This window comes from Colossoma macropomum, unplaced genomic scaffold (genome assembly GCF_904425465.1).
Source record: "Colossoma macropomum unplaced genomic scaffold, Colossoma_macropomum, whole genome shotgun sequence".
NCBI lineage: Eukaryota > Metazoa > Chordata > Actinopteri > Characiformes > Serrasalmidae > Colossoma > Colossoma macropomum.
The window spans coordinates 35391093-35413440 of NW_023494791.1; the positions used below are offsets into that span (position 1 = coordinate 35391093).

The 22348-nt window shown below is 40.5% G+C and overlaps 1 protein-coding gene across 4 annotated transcripts in view; it reads left to right on the forward strand.

Annotated features, from left to right (window-relative positions):
- The window catches only part of znf827 (zinc finger protein 827), a 116131-nt gene that overhangs the window by 74721 nt on the left and 19062 nt on the right, over positions 1-22348 (forward strand). For all 4 annotated transcript variants that reach the window (XM_036574929.1, XM_036574932.1, XM_036574931.1 and 1 more), the window contains exons 7-10: positions 2857-2911; positions 3691-3794; positions 16576-16713; positions 20448-20619. In XM_036574929.1, the coding sequence (XP_036430822.1) occupies positions 2857-2911; positions 3691-3794; positions 16576-16713; positions 20448-20619 (469 nt within the window). The remainder of the gene's footprint in view (positions 1-2856; positions 2912-3690; positions 3795-16575; positions 16714-20447; positions 20620-22348) is intronic.

Sequence of the window (22348 nt, forward strand, 5' to 3'; positions counted from 1 at the left end):
CGTGTGCTGATATGCTGTATAGATATAGATATAAATTGATCCCAATCTTAACCCCGATTTGCCCGTTCTGACAAATTTTTACAATCTGAAGCGATTTTCCAGGTTGGGAGCTCGATCGGAAGTGAATGACGGCACAGATGATTTAGTGGATTAAGAGAAAAAACGAGTCGATCTTTAGCCCTGCAGTTGAGCTCTGAAATGATAGGAGGCCATGGAACATTTTTTTCTGACATAAAACGTTCCTGAGTGTGAGGTGGTCAGTGATGTAATTGAATGAGTGATTCAGGCAACAGCTAATGAGAGAGCAAGGGGAGAGGAAAAAAGGTGACAAGTGCATGCTCCGCCGCATGAGCAGCAGACCGCTGAGACAGAGGAGCTGCTTGTTGAGTTCAAACAATTAACAATTTCACGTCAGCAGCCAGTTCATAGTAAAATATTTCTCCAGCTTTGATGTCCGATCCAGTTAACTTTGTGTCACATGGTAATGGGGGAGATCCTCGTTTTACCTTATCATCTAGTGTGCAGGTCCTCGTGACAAAATAACAAGAAATTCTGTTCAAACGGACGCTAAGTGTGTGACGCTCTCCGTTTTCAAAAGCTGTTTTAGAAGTTTTTTAGAAGTTGTCTAGTGTAGGCCCAGCTTAAGTAACAACTGCTTTGCATCTAACTAAAGCACATTTCTATTGTAATTTACACTGGAACAACTACAAAACTAAATAAGCTAGAAACGAATAGAATACAGTTTGGCAAACAAGATGGGCCGTGAAATGCTTTACAGACTGACTGGAACAAGACAACCTTCAGGTTAATCTGGCAAGTACTAAGGTAACAAAAAAAGCTGAGCTGAACTTTTAAGGCGGTTTTATGGCTGTATCCATGACACTGCAGTAAAGTTGGGTTTGTGTTAGACATTTTGTTAGATATTCGACTTTCTCTCCTCAATCTCGTGAAATTAACATCCAAACCAATTGAAACATTACATTCAGTGACATATAGCAATGGATTGTAGATGATTGTAGTTTGTTTGTTTGTCTTTCAGGAGTAAGAAAATGTAGGTTTGATTGTTTTTGGACATAAAATTCACGTTACGCACTGTTCGTAACACAAAAGGATGCTGCTTTTTTTGGCAGAAGGAGTTTGCTGATATCAGAGTATGTATGATGTTATCTTTGTGGCTTTGCTTTAATTTTTACTATTTATGTTGCAGAATTGTTGTGTAAAAGCAAAAGAACACTCAAAGTTGTGTTATTACTAATAATATGAATAATTGACTAATTTTACATAGCCATATATGTAAATGTGTACATATACATATGTACATTTGTGTTGCTTACTGGTATTTATTTTTGGTTGCTCACTTAATGTTACAACGGTTTGTGAACATTTTTATACTGAAAATGAAGTGCCACTGGTGCATTATTTGCTAGCTTGGTCTACTGTGTTGACGTGGTATCAAACCATATTATACATCACAGCTTGTAGAATCTGGTAATACGAAACTTCACCACATGTATTTACAACTTTGTCAGACGAGAGCAACTTTATTGTGGTAAACTCAGGTAAATTCACGAGTGGAAACAGACCATCTGAATACACCGATATATCAGATAGCCCATGTACCTCTGTGATGGAGCCTCTGAGGCTAAGACTATGTAGGCACTTGTCTCTGATTGGGCCTTTCTAGAGTGGCCCTGAGAGCTTGAAACAGAAGAAATGGAGGGCGTATATCTCTCGGCCTCATGTGGAGTACAGCGCTCTCCAGGGCTGTTTATTTAGTGTACGGCCTCCGCGGCAGCGAGCCGTGGGCTTTCTTCTGCTCCTCAGCCTGGCTGTTGCGCCGCAAGGCTGCAGGAGGAGAGGATGTTTGTGGTGTTAAATGATGGCAGGATTGGGCTTTTCAGTCAAGAGCACAGAGAGGATTAGCAGAGGCAAAGCTGCCCCCAGCACTTGCTTTGCCAGTTACGGCTCTCTGTTTAAATGCCATGTAGCACCTCTGAAGCTTTAGAGAGAAATCCTCCACCACCACTTCCACAACACACACACACTCACACACACACACACACACACACACACACACGCTCACCCTATTCACACGATCCAACTCAAATCTGTGAAGTGTGTGTCTGTGTGTGTGTGTGTATATCTATTTGTCTTGTTCTCAAACATTCTGGCTCAAACACACTTGGTCACAAATTCTTTCTCTGCGTATGTCTCTCTCTCTCTCTCTCTCTCTCTCTCTCTCTCCCTCTCTCTTTCTTATCCTGCTGTTTCTCTCTCTCACTCTCTCTACCATCTCTCTCTCTCTCTCTCTTTCTCTCTCTCTCCAACATCTCTCTCTCCCACTCTCTCTCTCTCTCTCTCTCTCTCTCTCGCCGCTATCTCTCTCTTTCTTTCCCTCTATAGCTCCCACTGTCCCTTTCTCCCCCTGTCTTTCTCTACATCTCTGGCGGCATCGTCATGGCAACCCAGAGAGCCCTTCCGTCGTCTGTAAGTCATGTGACAGAGAGGGTGTCGGAGAGAGGGGGCTTAGGAAGTGCCACCTAGAGATTCAGGGTCATTACCAGCACCCCTCCAGGAAAAATGGGGGGGGGGATGGGGGGGAGGGAGATCCCCTCTGTTCCGCAGATACAGAACATTTGTGCTGGAAGCGCTTTAGGTTCTGCTAAACACGCTCAGCTAATTTTGCTCATGTTTTTAGTGAACTTTGGACCATCGCTGTCTAATGGCCTGTTTGCTCTGGGTTTGAATGAAAAATGTCTGCTTTATTAAAATAGCTTTGTGTCTGTTATTTGTACAGTGTTAAAAAAAACCCACACAAGCTTAACCTCTGCAACCCCGTGTATTTTTCTCTTACAGAAAAAGTAAGCAAAGCTAACGAAAACAAAGACAGCACATCGTTCGGCATTAACAGGTGAGCTGCTGCCATTTGCCATTTCTGCCACTGTAGTTAACCGTAGGGATGGATATTTCTGGGCTAAGAGTATTTATAATGTATTAATAATTATATATATATATATATATATATATATATATATATATATATATATATATATACACACAATAACACATGAAATGTGGCCTGTGCAAAGATTATGGCACATTCTATATGTTTCCATTTTTTTCTGATATGTTAAACCCGGCAAATAAATAGAAATCGTCCGCCGATGTTGCAGAAAATGCCAGTCTGCCGTAGAGGATGTGTTACATTATTTTCACTTAGAAAATCAACAGAACATGTGTATTGACTGCAAACTTTTGCACACAACTATATAAATAATAAATGATAATAATGAACATGCTGTTGGCTAACTGAGAAAACTGAAGCCGATGCTTTCCTTTTTATCATTGTAATTCATACGTGAAGAGCAGTGAGTGGAAGTCAAAACTCCAAAACTCCAAAGTTGAATCACTGATTTATTTTACCATCCATGATTTGTGTATTTAGCAGGTACTCTTATTCAGGGCAGCATACAGTGGGAAGGAAATATTTCATTAGGATACTTGCCCAAAGACTCTTATTGGTATGGCAGTGATGTGGAAAAATGGGGTGCCAACTTATCAGCTGTTCTTGTCACTAATTAAAGTATCAGACTGTTAAAAAAATCACTAAAATGTACTATTTAAAGGCAAGTAATATTTCAGCCATCAATATATTGTGCACCGCTATTTAATTGTGCTATCTTCTTTCAGCCCTTACCTGGACGACCGCTTTAGACAATCGCCCTTCAGCACACGCTCAAAGAGCTCTTCCCCAGCTGAGGCCAGCTCGTCTGCCAGAGCCGCCCACCAGCAAGGTAAAGCCCCACCCTCCTGCTCTCTCTCCCCACACAGGAGGCCTAAGCAAGTACTCACATAATAATACAGTGAAATCGTCACTGGAACAAACCTTCTATCTCCAAAATGGCAACTTTACAGAAGGAAAGGAAAAACGTTCTTAACTTTTAGTTAGTTTAGGGATGCACAATGATATCGGAAGCGCATCGTAGGATTGGATGGAGTTTTATATTTGACCAATATTTCAGGCTCATATTTGATGTTGTATTTTTATGTCTTCGCATTTATTTCTTTTTCTGCACTTTAAACCCTCTATGATTTCTCTGTAATGCTAATCCAGGTGGGTTTAGTCCCAGTGTCTACATTATAAATGTTTATATACTGGAATCAATATATGTACATGAAAAATAATGGAAAACCGACACTGACCTAGAATCCCCATATCGGTGCATGTCCACTTTTATTGGAAGGTAATGTAATGACATTTTAGTCAGTAATTTTCGACCATTTTTATTGATCTGTATGTCATTAAAAAGTTTGACACAATGGGCAGCCAGCATTTTCAAATCGTTTAAAAATTAAAAATGACAAAAACGGAGAAAAGATTTTGTCCCAGCAGCAATGATACAGTCACATGCACATAATTTAAACACCTCTGGTCAAATGATGTTTTGTTGAAATGTAAAATAAAATAAGGAATAAAAAAATCATCCTCTGCAAAGAACACTTCTGCACATTTTATGCACAGTTACTGTGTATTTGCTGAATTTAACATATTTGTACCATTATTAGGGGTGCGGGAAAAACTCGATTCTTAGATGCATCGCGATGCTGACGTGAACGATTCTGAATCGATTCATAAATGTCAAAAATCGATTTTCTAAATATTTAATTTATAACGCAGTGTTGACGGAGTGCAAAAGGCAGAACTGGAAGTGGGTAAGTGCAGCGCCCGGACAGTCTGTGGCGGCACATAACAAAAACACTGCTGGATGAGCGAGAAATCCGTCCGGCTCCCGAGAGCGCAGATTTACTTCGCTCTGCTTTAAGCTTCAGCTATAGCCGCTTTCCTTCCATCTCCGCCAGAAAACTTTTCTTCAAAACTAGAAGAGTTTCTTGTAAAATGTCTCTCATCGTTCGGCTGTTTTACGAGGCTGAAGTCGCTTTTCATTCTCCAGCTTCTCGTTCTAATTTTCCCGTTCCACCTTAAATTCTGCCTTAGGCGCCGAATGTAACTGCTGCACCATTTAAGGTGGAACGGGAAAATACGAAAGAGAAGCGAGTTCAATTTCACAACTTTTTAGAGAAAGACACTCTCTCATTGCAGATTTAACCAACCGCGCTGCTTATAAATGCGAATAGTCCTCCAAATGTTCGTCTTAATCTCTGTTTTGTCGTTCGCTACTGGCGAATCCAGACTTGGGTGCTATGTGACCTGCTGTCTGCTGTCTGTTCTCAGTCGTTGAGAACCAGGGCTTTCACGCTATGCTGCACACTTGGGAGCCAAGATTCAGCGTCCAGTCTCGAAAATACCCCCCACACACACACACACTCTCTCTCTACAACGAGACGAAAACCAGCTGTAACGCGCTGCGTGGACACGGCTGTACCTTATTTCAGGGTAACAGTGCATTTTATCGCAGATGAGTGGCAGCAGCGTCTCTGAATGAGAGCCTTCTAGTTCACTTGCCACATCACTTCCATTTGATTTATTAATAAAAGATATTTTAGATATGTAAAGCAAAGTATTTGTAATGATCCATAATGCATTTACATTATGGATCATTACATACTTTGCTTTAAAACTACCAAGTCCTCAGACAGTAGGAAGATAGAAATCCTGTATAGAGAAAAAAGATGCATCGAGATGCATCGATAATCGTTTTATAATCGCATCGCAGCCCTCTGAATCGTATCGAATCGTGAGGTACCTAAAGATTCCCACACCTAACCTAAAACTTGCAGAAAAAATGCCATATTTAAGTTTGTTGTTTGTAGTGAATGTGTTAACTTTTTTTCACTTTGAAAATCAATCAGTAAAACATGGGATTTGACCAGGGGTGCCCAGAATTTGCCTATGACTGTAATATGTGTGTATAAAGCTAATAGATTAAAAACTAGTGAAAACAGTGCTATCCTGCCAGACAAGGGCAAGGCTGGTATAGGTCTGGTTTAGATCTAGTCTTTAAGCTGCTTATTTGGGCTGATGTATAGGGTGCTGCAACCGGCTGCCCACCGCTTTTGACCTATGCAGATTCCCACGCTTCGGTGTGAACTCCCCTGTCCGCTGCCAGGCTCCAGCAGGCCCTGTGCTCATATTCACCCAGCCTGGAGGCCTCAGCACTGGGCAGCTGCTGCTCTCTGCTCCCCTCTCCTGGCCCCTCTGGCGGAGGGTAATTAGTGTGTGCCAGCCTGGCCCGCTTCCTTACACCAGTTAATGAAAAAATGATTGGGTTTTTCATGTCCAGGGTGCCCTGAAAGTTAATTTGCTGAACACACACACACACATGCATGCGTGCACGCACACACGCAGAAACGCACACGCACACAGTGTACACAACTGACGTTCTAGTGGCCATGACCCCAGTCTGCCGTTCACTCTCTCTCTTTCCTTGTCGTTTTCTTTTCTAAATGTTTAACACCTTTTGTGACCTGGTGTGGGCAGTAACTCCCACTCCACAGTCAAGACAAAGAACTCTTTCAGACTTTGTTTTATTTTCACATAACCACACAATCCATATTTAAAAACGATCCATAGTTTGTTTTGTTCAGTCGTAGCGGTATATATTTTTGCCTGTGTGTGTGTCGCTTTTGCGCCATAGCTCTGTAAATGTGTGTGCGTGGGTGTGTGTGTGTGTGTGAAGCTTTTGTGTGTGTGTGTGTGTGTGTGTCCCTGCCTCTTGCCATGGGTCAGACTTATCCATGAGTGTCAGGGCTGTCTCCTCTCTCCTCTCTGTCTCTAATAATACCAATTAAATCATTAAGCACTTGAGGACCTAATACACACACTTTAGAGCCTCTGGTAACCAGGCTGGGCCAGCGGGGTCGTGACCTTTTCAAACCCACAACCTCAAACTCACCTTTTGACCCAAAACTCGGGAACAGCTAGCTCTTAAAGTTTTTCATCTGCTGAACATGAACCTTTTAAGAAGCTCATGAGCTCAGCAACTAGTACCAGCAGTCAGGGAGGGAGGGAGGGGGAGAGAGAGAGAGAGAGAGAGAGAGAGAGAGAGAGGAAGGAGACGAAAGAGAGAGGGAGAAGAAGAGAGTGAAATGCCCAGGCCTGGGTGATAAAACAATAACAATAATTATCAGATTCAAACAGGTATTTTTAAGAAAATGAATACGCTGTTCTTATCCTCTGGTATTAACAGCAAAGGCTTGAACTATTTTTGACTTCTACATTGAGGCCCAATCCCGTTTCTTATTTTTACCCCTACCCCTTGTTTTCGAGTGTCACCTTGCCTCTTGGAACTGAGTTCTAAGGGATAGTGGTTGAAGTCTTCCTCTACGAAATGGGACCCTCAAATACAAAGAACATTACTTCATTAACAGGCTACTAGCGGTGCTCTGTAGGAGACCCTGCCAGTCTGCAGTGACAGCAGAGGAGGGTAAAGTTCAGTAACCTCACTGCTGGTCTTTAGATAAATTTTGGGCATTATATGCTTTCAAAGAGGCAGGATGCGACAATTATTTATTATCGCCCACCCCTAATTCTTCGTGACATGAAGCTATTTGCCAGCTTCTTTGAATTTTCCAGTTCCACCTTAAATGGAGCAGCAATTACATTCTGGTGTTTCAGGCATCGGGACTGCAGGACTATTTAAGGTGGAACAAGAAATTTTACTAGCTAGCTACCGAGACATTAGCATACTATTAGCGATTGTTTATGCTTGTTATGAAGAAAAGGAGCATAATACATTGAAATGACATTAAACTAAGATAATACAGGATAATACGGTATTGTAATTTCCTAACTGAGAAAATACAGTTGTGGGTTTCCTGCACAGCCATCTTTGCGATTTTTCTTATTTTCTCATAACACTCTGTTTGGAGTTTGCCTCTGAAAAATAACTCTGTTTGAAGGGCCATGTAGCCCTAACACTTCGCCCTACCCCTCTATCTCAACAAAAATCGGGACACCCTAGCCCTAGACGTGAACATGCAGAATGGAGGGCTAAGGGCTGAGTGGTAGGGGCAAGGGGTAAAATGGGATTGGGCCTAATTGTGGACCCTTTGCTCGCTAGACAAGGAGGGAGATGAAGTCTAGCCGTTCACTCTCACACCAGCAGGACAGTTAGCTTGGTATTTTAACTGATGAAATTTTGAAGAAATCATGTCTGAACAAAAGAGGTTTGGGACAAAAAAAGGTTCACATGACCTTGGCTGCATGAAGTTGGTCTGGTAGTCTTAAATCAGCTAGAAAAAGTCTTTTGTTTTCTCCAGTATTCAAAATATTATTCAGATGTGAACTTGAGCCTAAGGAAAAGTAAAAACTATCCTAAATTTAATGTAACAATATTTCAAGTAATGTTTGGCCATTTCTGTTGATCCATTTGGCATTAAATCTTCCCACAATGTAAAAGGCAGCTGATGTGTTTGAATAGTTAAAAAATCAGAGCTGAAGAGCAGTGATGTAAGAATGAAGATGAAACAGTGCAGGTGAATAGAGTACATTTTTACACTGTTGCAGGGAGTTTTTGCTAGTTCATTACTGATATTCTTAGATGTATTTTTTTGTAAAAAACACTATTACACTATTGTTAGAAAGTGTTTTTGTAGTTCAAAATCTAACCTAAATCCAGCTATGAGCAAAATATTTAGGAATTACTCCTGTATTATCCTTCAGGATAGGGTTAGTTATGAATATGGTCCATGTTTCTTGAATGTCACTATTCTAAAAGCTGAGATTTTTGGTTCTAAATGTAGATGAATGCTGATTTTCAAGTAAACTTTTTTTAAGAATAGGCCTCAGATGTGTACTACACAAAAATAGACATATTTCTAGTTAAGTTCCACAGGAATTAAGCTTGTCACTGATACATGACACATGGTTGTGCCAAGAGTGATGAGCATTCATTAAAGTTCCAATTTCCATCCCAGTCCTCAGTCCTTCCTCCCAGTCCTTTCTCTCTTCATCAAGCAAAGGGGTCTCAAAACTGGCAATTACTGATATCAAATGATATGTAAAAATATGATTTGTGGCCATATCACCCAGCCACCAGACTGAGGACAGTCCGAGAGGCACTGCCTGGCACCCAGTATGCACCACAGCATACAGACCTTTGGTACATTGTGGGAAGTTGTGATCCCTCCCTCAGTGGTCCTCACACTCCATATCGTGGTGGAGCAGCCTGTCAGAGCAGCCGCCGCATCACACAGCCACTGAGTCACAGGCACAGGATCTTATTGGCTGTGAGTCAGCCAGTGGCACCGTGGGCTTCTTGGGTGACTCCACTGATTCAGCACCCAATCCAACTTTCAGAGTCACACACTAGAGTGGAGGGCAAACACCTACTGCAGCTGTAATTAATGCTCAGCTAATGACACTAAGAGGTGGGGTGGGGGGTGCAGATGGGCTGGAGAGATTACACACACACTGCATAGTCATGCCATTGTGTGCTGAAGTAGTTATTTAATTAGGTGGTATTTCTAAACCAATCTGATATTTAAGACCAGTTCATCTGCTGCGGCACAGGACTGTAAATACATGTGTTAATGTTAATTCGTCCTCTGATGTTCTAAAACGTGGAGGTGAGTGGGAGAGGTTGAGCGAGGTCACAGATCTTTTTCACACGAGTTGATAATATGCTGTCTTGCTTAATTAAAGTGTTGCTGTGTAGCACTGAACTCACCGAATATCTACCTATTTTCTGTTGCCTCAGAATAAGACAGTTATACTAATCCTTTTTTATAACTGATAAATAGATAAATTAGCAGAAACATCTGGACAGGCTGGACGCACAACTGTTGCTGTGCAAACATGTTTTTTATAACATTTGTTTGGGTTTATGTACCGAACACACTTTCAGCGTGTCCAATTGGCCTGACTGCACGTCTTTGGCCTGGTCGCCCGGTAGGGGAACCGAACCCAGACTCTTCTTGCTGTGAGGCGGCAGCGCTACCTACTGTGCCTTTAAGAGTGATATGTGTAAATGACCTCTGTTCTGATTGGCTGCGCTGTATTGTATCTTATTCAAAAATAGGCTGAAACACTTTATAACATCAGTGTGAGTGGGTGGGGCTAAACTGCTGTAGGGAGAATAGGCAGATATATGTAAATGCATTGTTTTTTTGTGACATAATACAAGCCATGAATTCAAAAAAGGCTGTTTTTGCAGCTTAGTTTCCATACATGGACTATATGAACTGGGGAATAAACAGTATGGTTCGGAACTTTAACAGTGTTTATATATTAAATGAAACTGTTATTTTAAAAAAGGGGGTTTCTATGGGGGATTAAAAAAAATGGTTTTCTATGATGTCGGCCCGCTCATTGTTATAGAATCTTTAGTTCTTTTCTCTTTACAAATGTTTTTTACACTTACACAGCTGAAAAACACGTTTACAAAAATTCTTTAAAGAGCATTGAAAGATTCTGTTGGGAACCAAAAGTGGTTCTCCTGTGGCAGTGGTCCTGGAGATCTACCTTCCTGCAGAGTTAAGTTCCATCCACAGTCTAACACACATGCTCTAAGCGAGGTAACTTCTTCAGAAGTCCTTCATTATATGGATCGGGTGTATTAGGTGTTGGGTAAGAGGGGACAGCACGTTGCATACAGGTTGGAACTAAACTCTGCAGGAGAGTGAATTTCCAGAAGGAGAGCTGGTGACCACTGTTTCATGCCATCGCTCCAAAGAACCCTTTTGGGCATTATTTATTTTTAAGAGTGCAGACTGAGTGACCTCAGTTTAGATTCAGCATGGTTATTGAATCCGCTTCCTTTTGTCCGCAGTGATTCCATAAACCTTGTACAGGCAGATACAGGCATCGCAAGGCCAGGTTTACAGCTTCCCGACTGTTTTCTACTAGCTTATCACTAACTGTGCATTGAAGAATGAGGTCTGAAGTGGGAGACTTCAACCTCGACCTGAATTCCCTCCTTAATATAATCCCCTGCTCCACACAGTTGGTTTTTAGAGCCGCTTTGGGCCTGCTGGTCGTTGGTCTTGTTTGGGTTGGGTTCTGAGTGGAAGTGAGCAGTCCAGTGAGACGTCCTTCAGGTCCAGTGTCCAAGGCCAGTGCATCTGCTCTTTAATGGCCACCATTAAATATTCTCAAATATGCCAAAAACTGCTACTACTCCCATACTGCACTCTCTCCTTTCCCCTCCCTGCCCCCATCAATCCTGCAGCCTGCACTTCACAAGACAGCCTTTGGAAAAATGGACTTGTTTATGTGGAACCGCGAGTCCAAGGGGACACACTCTCATACACACACAAACACACACACACACACACACACACACGTTTGTATGTATTTTATTTTTTGGGGTCATGTATACATATATATATTTATATATGTTCGATATTTGTATCTACATGTGGACTATATGGCCAAAAGTATGTGGACAAATGACCATCAAATATATATATGAGTTGTGGAACATCCCATTCAAAATCCATGGGTATTAATATAACAGCCTCCGCTCTTCTAGGAAGGCTTTCCAAAAGATTTTGGAGTGTGTCTGCGGGAATTTGTGCATATTCAGTCATAAGAGCATTTGTGAGGTCAGACACTGATGTAGCATGAGAAGTCCTGGCTCGTGATCAACATTCCAGTTCATCCCAAAAGTGTTGAGGTTTGGGCTCTGTGGAGGCCGCTGCAGTTCCTCCACACCAAACACGCCAAACCATGTCTTTATAGACCTCACTTTGTGCACCGGGGCATAGTCATGCGCAGGAAAGGGTCTTCCCCAAACTGTTGCCACAAAGTTAGAAGCATATAATTTTCTAAAATGACTTGTATGTTGTAGCATTAACATCACCCTTCACTGGAACTAAGGGACCGAGGCCAAACCCTGAAGAACTGCCCCAGACCATTAGCCCTCCTCCACCATACTTTACTATTGGCACTATACCATCCAACCAAACCCAGATTTGTCCATCAGACTGCCAGATAGTGAAGTGTGATTTTTCACATTCCCGAGAACACCTTTCCATTGCTCTAGAGTGCAGTTACAGCATGCTTTACACCACTCCAGCTGACACTTGGCATTGCTCATAGTGATGGTAGGCTTATATGTAGCTGCTCTGCCCTGGAAACCCATTTAATGAATCTCCTGACACACAGATCTGGTGCTGCTGATGCCTCCAGAAGCAGTTTGGAACTGTGTAGCGAGTAATGCAACAGAGGTGATTTTTTACATGCTATGCTCTTCAACACTGTGAGTGTCTGTGGTCTAATGCTTCGTAACTGAGCTGTTGTTGCTCCTAGTTGCATTATTTTCAAATTAATAGCGCTTACAGTTGGCTGGGGCAGATCTAGAAGGGCAGAAATTTCATGACCTGACTTTGGCAAAGGTGGCATCGTATGACAGTGTCATTGAAAGTCACTGAGCTCTTCAGTACTACCCATTCTACTGCCAGTTAGTACTGCCAATGAAACAATGCCAGCTGCCATTTCTGTGTACATTTCATGATGAAAGGACAAACCGAAATTGTTCAAAATTACATTTTATATGAAGTATTCAAAGTTAAGAATGGTTTTCCTTCTCCTATAAAGTTACCATTTTATAGATAGAAGGCCTTGTTCAGACAGCGATGATATAGAAGAATATTCTTAGCCTAAAGCCACAGTCACACTAGACATTTGCAGTTTGCATCGCCTTATGGAATGAGAGTGACCGAGGCTGGAGATTGTATGTTGGATAGTGCTGCACAAAAAAAGCAAGCTGGCTAATTTGCCTACGGTACAACAGTAAAATCAAAGCATAATAATACAGTCTCCTGACTAACTGCTATCCTGCAGTCTCACTTTTATGTCTTTATTTATAGCCAGTGGGGAAGAAATGTTAAAAGGGTTGTGCTTAAAGGCTACTAAATATAGCATTTCTTGTATTTTGGATCTTCAGTGCTGCTATACGAAGGGCTGCCCCTTCAGATGTCACACAGCCATTGCGTGTCAAAGTTCACTTAAGACTAAAGGTTTGCATGCAAAATTTATTTGATCTGGAAGTACGAAACATGAAAGCACTCATTGAAGTGAATTTCATTGACGTGAATGCAAAATTTCGCTGACAAATACTGACCGCCCCATGTGTGAGTGTGTGGGGAGTGGACAATGCAGAGGTGTACGCAGCAGTCTAAGTATGTTGTAGATGTCATTAGTATGACCAGCAAACTTCCAAATGTCCCTCCAAATGTGTCACTACTGTTTTACACGTGATTGGCAGAGTGATTTTATGCTGATGTCACTTTACTGTGTGTGAAGTACACGAATGCCAATGAACAGCCTGTGTGTGTGTGACTGTATGTGTGTGTGTTCTCTGATAGAATAATGGCCATGCATGCGTACTGCGCCACCCGGCCATTTGAAGGGACTACGATGTTCGATGACGGAATTCTCTCTGATTTATTTATTTATCTACTCATTTATTTATCTCTCTCTCTCTCACTGTCCTCTCTCTCTCTTTCTCTGTCTCTTTGTCTCTCTCTCTGCCACTGGAGAGAGAGGAGGCGTGGCGCTGCATTTTAATTTGATGCCAAGCCAACCACCTTCATCAGAAGGTTAATTCTGTCTGTCTCCTTGTGGAGTACTGCTCTCTCACTCTCTCTCTTGCTCTCTCTCTCTCTCTCTCTCTCTCGCTCTCTCTCTCTTTCTCTGTCTCACTCACTCTTTTTGTCTGTGCGTTTTGCTCTAGCTCTTGCTCACTCTGTCTCAGTCTCTCTCTCTCTTCCTCTCTGTCTCAGGCCTGTAGCAGTAGAGGAGAGAGGTTTTCTGATCGTGGCTCTGTTCCACGCTGGTCTGGCTATGTTGCGCTTTGCCCTGATTCTCACCACAGTGACCTCAAACTCTCTGAGCAATCAGGAGGTTGGATGTTGTTGTCTGTACAATATGGCAAAATGCCACATTGCAATTTTATAGCTACATATTGCAACTGCTACAAGGAAAAGACGCCACAGTACACCGCTTATTAATCATTATTGTGATATTGATCCTTGCAATACTGATATTGGAGTAGCTTGCGATGCACATGTGAGCCTTCTAACCTGGATCATCCCCAGATGAAGGTTTCTGTGGATGGCTGAAGATATTCATGTAATCCAAGTGGCATGTTTTGTTCAAAATAATGCGGATAGTCCTCAACCACATCATGCCATTGTTTCACCAGTGCATGTTTATATATTGCTAGTTGCGTCATAATCTATAGAAATGTAATTGTGACACTAATTGTGAGGCCTGTTCTGAAGGTGGCAGTTCAATTTAGATGATTTTTAGAATTGATTGTAGTAAATTATAATTACATTCAATGAAGCATACACTCATTTTTGTCCACAGTAAAATTCTCAGGCTCATTTTCAAATGTGAAACTGACTACATATTTCCCACAGTCATGTTTGCATATTTTAAAGAATAATTCTCAATCATAGCAAAATAAACTGAATTTTAGTGAAATTTCAGATTTCATATCGGTCAGATTTACACCCCTAGTGATTAGCACCAATATTGCAGTTATATTAATACACAATGCAATTGTAATATGTCTTACACACACATTGGTGTCATGATTAAAGACTGGCTTACATTTTGCTGACCCAACAAATGTACACTTGTTAGATCACATGAATGTCTTGATTGATCCAACTATGCACAGAAACACTTCTCATGAACATCCAACATCAGTCAGGAAGCTTACAGCACACAGTAAAGAACTGATTTATTAGAGCAGAGGTGTCAACCTCAACTACTAAAAGGGTCATATCAAAAATTTTCAACAAATTTTCTGTGGGTCAGCTGTGTTTTTATTTCACTTTTACTTTACATTTTGCTATGACCTGAACTGACCATTGTTTATTCAAAATATGCAAAAACTGCAACAGCAAAATAGGCACTGAATATTTGAACTATTCAAAGATCATTTTAAAATAAAAACAAATTGTTTTATATAAAACAAGCTACACTATCTACAGCTAACTGTTAAACTTCTTCAAATGTCCCCATTTGTTTATAAAACCTTGAACTAGACACCAGGTATCTTTCCTTTTTGTGTAACTGCTGGCCTATAGATTTTTGAAGGTTGAAGGGGGTTGGAGTGCAGATTATGTTGCAGTGCACGCTGGGGATTATACTACATCTGATGGTGAAAAGGGCTAATATTAATAGAAAATTTAAATAACTTTGCAGGCCGAATAGGATTGTGCCTGCGCATGGGTGTTAGAGAGTTATTTGCAGACTGCAGACTTCTGCAGTATCAATATTGCAAAGGCCAGTGTCACAATAATGATTATCAAATGATATATTGAGCAGCACTACCTGTTATTATTATTGGTAGCTCAATAAGATGAGCATGAGTAGGGTTATAAGAACTTCAAATAAAAGAGACTACAAGTGCTGGAGACAAGTGTGGGTGCAGGCTTCATTACAGATTTCACTGCTAGAAGACAAGGCCACTTTAAAAATGCCCATTCATGAATACAGGATTTTTGACAAGAATTTTTGCTTCTCATTCAAATGAAATGAGAAGTGGAATGTACTGGAGCTGAAGCACTGGAATCGTCTGGTGAATGGGGTTCATCAGGTTCATAAATTGTCAGCTGTAATACATTTGAATACATTTGATGTGTAAATTAGAGTCTGAAATATTTGTCCAAAACTGACAGCCCGCAATTGTTCACATCCAGGTTTTGTCCAGTTCAGGTATCATTTGCCAAATATTTGCTGGGCAAAGTCAGAATCACATTTCATTTTCAGGCATTCTTGCAGCCACCTTTCATGGATTTTATCCTGCATCTACTCCACTTTAGTTTTTCCTCCTACTTTATACTTCCTCCCTACTTTTAAGACCTTAAACACTTTTGTTCTGGCATGCTGGAGTTGTTTGAATTGTAAGCTGATGCACTTGAATGTGAGTAGAACTGCTGGTTCAGGTTGGGTTTAGTTTTTTGGGTTATAGTAGGGTTTGAATTAGGGCTGGGCAATATGACAATATTTTATCATTATTGTGATAAATTATGTCACAGAATACTTTGCTGAGCATAATTTGGATACCGTCAGTACTTAAAAGTACACTGACCAACTACATGTCTCTTTATAAAGTGAGCATAACCAGTCCTGTTTAATTAGATTTAGTGCAGTGCAGTTTGAGCCCTGTTACAATCAGTTCAGAAGAAATCTGCAAGATTACAGGCAGGTTCAGACAGAGTTTTGCCCTGTTACAGTCAGGTTCAGACAGAGTTTTGCCCTGTTACAGTCAGGTTCAGACAGAGTTTTGCCCTGTTACAGTCAGGTTCAGACAGAATTTTATCAGGTTACCGTCAGATTCAGACAGCACGTTCTCAGGCTGTAGTCAAGTTTGAACAGAATTTTGTTGGGCTGCATTCAGGGTCAAACAGAATTTTTTGGGGGCTGCTGTTGAGATCAGACAGAATTTTGTATGGCTACAGTCAGATTCAGAGAGAATTTTGTCAGGTTACTGTCAAGTTTGCATTCTAAACTTGGTGCTGTGGGTCGGGTTGGGTCAGACTTGGACAGAATGTTTCCCAGGCTATATTCATGTTTGGTTCAAAATTTCAGTAAAGCTCTAGTGTAAATTTGGCATTGGGCTAACTGAAGGTGTTTTGTGTTTGTTTGCTTTGCAGACTCGGAGAAGGCTCTGGGGGAGGCGGGGAATGGCCTGGCTCAGTGGAGGATAAACGAACAGCTCTTCCCCTGCCCTGTGTGTGGAAAAGTGTTCGGCCGCCAGCAAACCCTCTCCAGACACCTCTCCTTACACACAGGTGAGCAACCACAAACACACACTCACTCACACACACACAAAATTTACTTTGTATTCTTTTTGGGCCTGCAATAGTAACCAGACAGAGCTGTAGTAAGTCTGGAAAAAAATATATTTTGTAAACAAACAGCCCAGTATGCGTCTGACCATCAGAGAGCAGCACACTGAAGAACTTGTCTGTCAGCTTGGAAAGCAGAGTCCAGGTATTTCTATAGCTGTGTTGTGGTTTTTGTTTTGTTTGTTTTCTTTTTTGCTACAAAGCAACAACAAAACAGAAATGCCAACAAAACATTGAGTAGCGCTTTAAGATGTATTACACATACTTTTCTTACATGCAGCAACAGGCAAAACTTTGGAGACACCTGATTAAATGTATGTTTTTTATAATCTTAACGACTATTTCGATCTAAAGACTCCAAAGATCATTCAAAGCTGCATTTTAAGGATGAAAAAATAAGATACGGTGCATGTCCAGAAGTATCCAGACCCTTCTTTAATTGTTGGATTCAGCTTTTTGGTGCACCCAATGCCAAGCATCAACTTGAGGTCTGTCAAGTCGTAATGCAATCAGATCTTCACAGCAGTGTCTCAGTATCTAGTGTAAAGCCTTTCCAGAAGTGTAGTGTCTGTTAATGCAGCAACAGAGGGACAAACTATTCTTAATGCCCTAGATTTCAGAAGAAACGTTGGAGGAGCAGGTGTCTACATACTTTTGGACATAGAGTGCAGTTCTGATTTATTAAAAAAATATATAACCACCGCTGTATGGAGCTATTGTCTTTCATCTATTATGTGAAGTAGGTTGGGTGGTAAAAATATCATATCACAGTACTCCAGGATATTTTCACCGTACACAATTTGCATCATGATATAAACTTTTTCTGAGATTTAATAAGTTGAAACAGACTAAACAGAGCCTGTAGTGCCACATACAAAAAATCTATTATAATAATAATAATAATAATAATAATAATAATAATAATACGTCTACAACTAAAATGATTTTTATTCAGTATTTTAGAAACTTCACTGCACTAAATCCAATTAAACAGGCCTAATTATGCTCACTTTGTAGTGAGACATGTAGTCAGTGTTTGGTAAAATACTGATGATATCCACAATGTGCTACATTGTGAAGTCCACCCCTAATGTGAAGTCTAGTTTAGGTGTATTTTAGCGCTCCTCAGCCTTTGCCCACACTGACAGACCTTCATCACCTCACCCACACACCTGTTGAGTACAGTGTGAGCTCTGAGCTGGTGCTGCGTTTTGTGGTTAGCTGGATTAATGCTGCAGGTAAGTAAATAAGGTTCACTATACTGGATTACCTTTCCTTTAAAGAGATTATGCGTCTGATTAGCCTTGGTGGGAAAAGTGCCAGGGGCTAATTACTGAGCTGTAGAGTAGCCTAAGCTGGACTGCAGCATAGCCAAGCTAGTCCTGGGTCAGTCAGCCCACACAGTCTTACAAGATCAGTCTAAGCAGACACATAGACAGCTGACCTGCCTCAGTCTAGCTATAGAGAAGTCACATGAGGTCAGAGAAAACCAGGGGCTGTGATTACTATTTCTGTTTTCTTACAGCACATCTATTAGCATTAATAATACACTTCAGTGTGGAAGCAGTATACATTTTGAAATGAAAACTTTACTTTGTTAGTCTTAACCTATTTTATTTTTTTTTAGATAAAACAGACGGTCAGTAATATGTTTATAACCGTAGAATATTAAATGTCTGGAGCAATACTGTGCAAATGACCATTTTTAATTTGTTGTGTTCCTACTGATTTTTCTGCAACTATAATCACATTGCCTGATTCAGAAGCTCCTGAAGGCTTGATTATCTGAAGTGTGTTAAAGAGTTTGTAAATAATTAAAAATGTGCAGTGTAAGGGACTGTTTTCGACATAGAGTCTGAAGCTGTTTCCCATATAATACATTAAGGCAAGGGTCAGCAACATGCGGCTCCTTTACTGCTCTGTTGTGGCTCCACAGCAGAATTAGATTTTTTTGGTAAAAATAAAATAATCCACTTTTGCAGTAAAATAAAACTTTTTAACAATGCATGGTCTTAAACGCTGAAGTTATTTGTATAACTGCTTATTCACCCTTTAACCGTGAAGCACATAGCTATGCAGATAACAGTCTCGCCTAGCTAGTAGCTAACAAAAAGGCAAAGAGAAGGATCTAAGACAAATATTGATAAATTGAAGACAAGTTATCTACATTTATAAGCACTTCAGCTGGTTTCCTGATACGTTTAATCTGCAACAAGAAACTGTCAAACACTAAAAAGTCGCGAAGCTGAAATCAGATTCTCCCTCGCCAGCTTCTTGTTTGAATTTCACATTACTTATCTTAAATGGTGCAACAGTTAGCTACATAACTAGCTACATTCAGGCACCTCACACAAATGACAAGTTGACTTCAGATTCGTAAAAAGTCAAACATTGAGAGACATTTTACAGAAAACTATTCTGCTTTTGCGGAAAAGTTTCCTGCCTGAGATGTGAGAAAAGTGGCTACATTTGGGCTAGAGCTTAAAGCAAAGCAAAGGAAGTTTGCGTTTTTGTTTATATTTTTAGCCTGTACTAGGGCATTAGCACATACCGAGACATATTCACAGCCAAGATGGAGAAACCGTTACTTCAATGAAAAGGACATGAAATGTTGTGGCTCCCAAGGTAGTTAGATTTTCGTTGAAACTTGACAAAAATAGCTCTTCTTAATATTTGGGTTGCCAATCCCTGTAGAGTAAGAATACATCAGTGCAGACTTTTGGAATATAATGGGACAATTCTTTGGTTAATCTAAATGTGAATAAACTTGCATTGATTGTTGTCAAATGAACTTAATTGTGAAATATTTGTGTATAATTATTAATTGTGCCTGTTCCTTTGGCCTGAAAGTGCAGTGAATACATTTGAGTACAGTTATATGTATCGCTGTCATTAAAAAAAAATCCTAACTTTATTTTTTGTTATGTGTGTCTAGTTTTTTTGTTTTGTTTTTTTTTCCCACTATTTGAAAACACTAGCTGCCTTTTACATTTGTAGATATTCTATCATGGCGAAAGGACCAATAGACATTTTTAAAAGCAAACATTTCAAGTGTCTTTTCTTAAAGAATCAAACCTTAAGAGTGTGAGATTTTTTTTATTGTACTAACAAGTTACCACATTGATTTTTTTCAACAATACACATATTCCAAGCATTTGGCCGTTGTTGTCTGATCCTAGAAGAATCAGAGATTTCTGGGGAGTTTTTCTTACCATGAGAAACGTCTCTCAAAATCATCTGATTATCAGATTAGGATGTCTTGAACTTCTGTTTTGCAGGAAACTCTTCGCTCAAAAACTCTTCTGTAGCTCCGCGAAACAAAGAAAGACATTTATAAGGGAGGGGGTGCTGTCAGTAGTGGATGTTATGCTAGAATAAGTGTTAGACAGTTTTATGCGCCCTTCAGTTTTGGTTGAGGAAGGCTTGGATTTATTACAAAAGAAAGTGTGTGTGTTGGTCTAGAAAATGAATGTCTTTAGAGACGTTTCACTAATGTAAGATAGTGGAAAACACAGAGATACAGCTTTTTCCCAGAATTTTTTCAGTAGTCAAGTAGCAGTGTGTGTATGTGTGTGTGTGTGTGTGTGTGTGTGTGTGTGTGTGTGTGTGTGTGTGTGTGTGCTTCTGACATTGTGGTCCCACAGTCTACAGCAGTGTCTCTCATGTTTGTATTTTAGAGGAGAGGAAGTATAAATGCCACTTGTGTCCGTATGCAGCGAAGTGCAGAGCCAACCTAAACCAGCATCTCACCATTCATTCAGTCAAACTGGTCAGCACAGACACTGAACACATCGTTACTGCAGTGACCACCGACGGAGGAGAGCGCAAGAACTGCCCCTACTACTACAGGTAAGTGTTCCCATAAACAGTCACATATAAACATACATAGAGGTTTGTTTTTATATATTCTAAGGACAATGGGGTTATACAAATGCCACATATGAATTTTATATGGGTAAGTACCTGTAATAATGTATACCATATGTATTATACATACATAAGTTCTATGTAATAATAATAGGTCTCATATCTATTATATATGTAGGTATCTATATGTAATAAGAATATGTCCACAATGTATTACATACACTATTTAGCCAAATGTATGTGGACACTCCTGCTAATTATTGAGTTCAGGTGTTTCAGCCACACACAGGTGTGTAAAATCATGCAATGTCCATAGACAAACACTGGCAGTAGAATGGGTCGTACCGATGAGGTCAGTGACTTTAAACGTGCCACTGTCAGGTTACCACCTTTGCCACAAATCAGGTCATGAAATTTCTGCCCTGCTAGATCTGCCCTGGTAAACTGTAAGTGCTATTATTGATACACGCAGGAAGCGTTTAGGAGCAACAACAGCTCAGTCACAAAGTGGTAGGTCACGCAAACTCACAGAGTGGGGCCACTGAGTGCTGAAGGACTTAAAAATCAGTTTCTGTTGCTTCCCTGGTTGAAGTCATGTAAAGCACACCACCACTGCACTTTGGAGTCACACTTCACTATCTGGTAGTCTGATGGATTAATCTGGGTTTGGCGGACACCAGGAGAATTCTGCCTACTAGAATGCATAGTGTTTGGTGGAGGAGGGATAATGGTCTGGGGCTACCTCAGGATTTGGGCTCAGTCCCTTAGTTCCAGTGAAGGGTAATAATACTACATATGCTTCCAATTTTCTGGCAACAGTTTAAGGAAGACCCTCTGTATCTGTATGCATAAAGCAAGGTCCATAAAGACATGGAGGATTGCCAGTGGCCTGCATAGAACCCTGACCTCAACCCCATTGAACACCTTTGGAAACGTAAATTGCAAGCCTTCTCGTCCAGCATCAGTGCCTGACCTTACAAATGCTCTTTTGACTGAATGGGTACAAATTCCCACAGACACACTCCAAAATGTTGTGGAAAGCCTTTGAAGAAAAGTGGACGCTGTTATAGCAGCAACGATGGAGGGGAAAGTCGTTATTAATGCCCATAGTTTTAGAGTGGAATGTCCAACAAGCTCATATAGGTGTGATGGTAAGATGTCCACCTACTTTTGGCCACATAGTGTATATGTAATCTGTATGTAATGAGAAATTTCAAAGCTTGTTTTTGAACCTAACCCTAACCTTAACCTCCGTAAACAAAAAGAAATGGTTTTATGCTTTTAGTTTTGAAAAATCAAAGTTTTATGTAAAAATGAAAAGTTTCCCTCTGGCTTTCCTATAACAACACATTTGTGCTGAAAATGTATGATATCTTTCTCTCTCTCTCTCTGCTTCTCTCTCTCTCTCTCTCTCTCTCTCTCTTGCTCTCTCTTTCTTTGTCTGAGCTAAACTAATTTGTACTGCGTATTGATCAACATGTGTGGATGAAATTACACTTCCCATCAAAAGTTTGGAGACATCGTTTGACTTTTTCAGAATAATGTTTGATTTGCTATTAGCTAGTAAGGAAGAAAACATACCTGCAAAGGGTTGTTTATCATTAAACAGCTATGTGCTAATCGTTTGGGTATATTAGCTTCAACAGTGTGTCCTCCCTGGTATGAACAGCAGGTTTTGCCTAAATAATGATTTGACAGTTTTTTCCAAGCT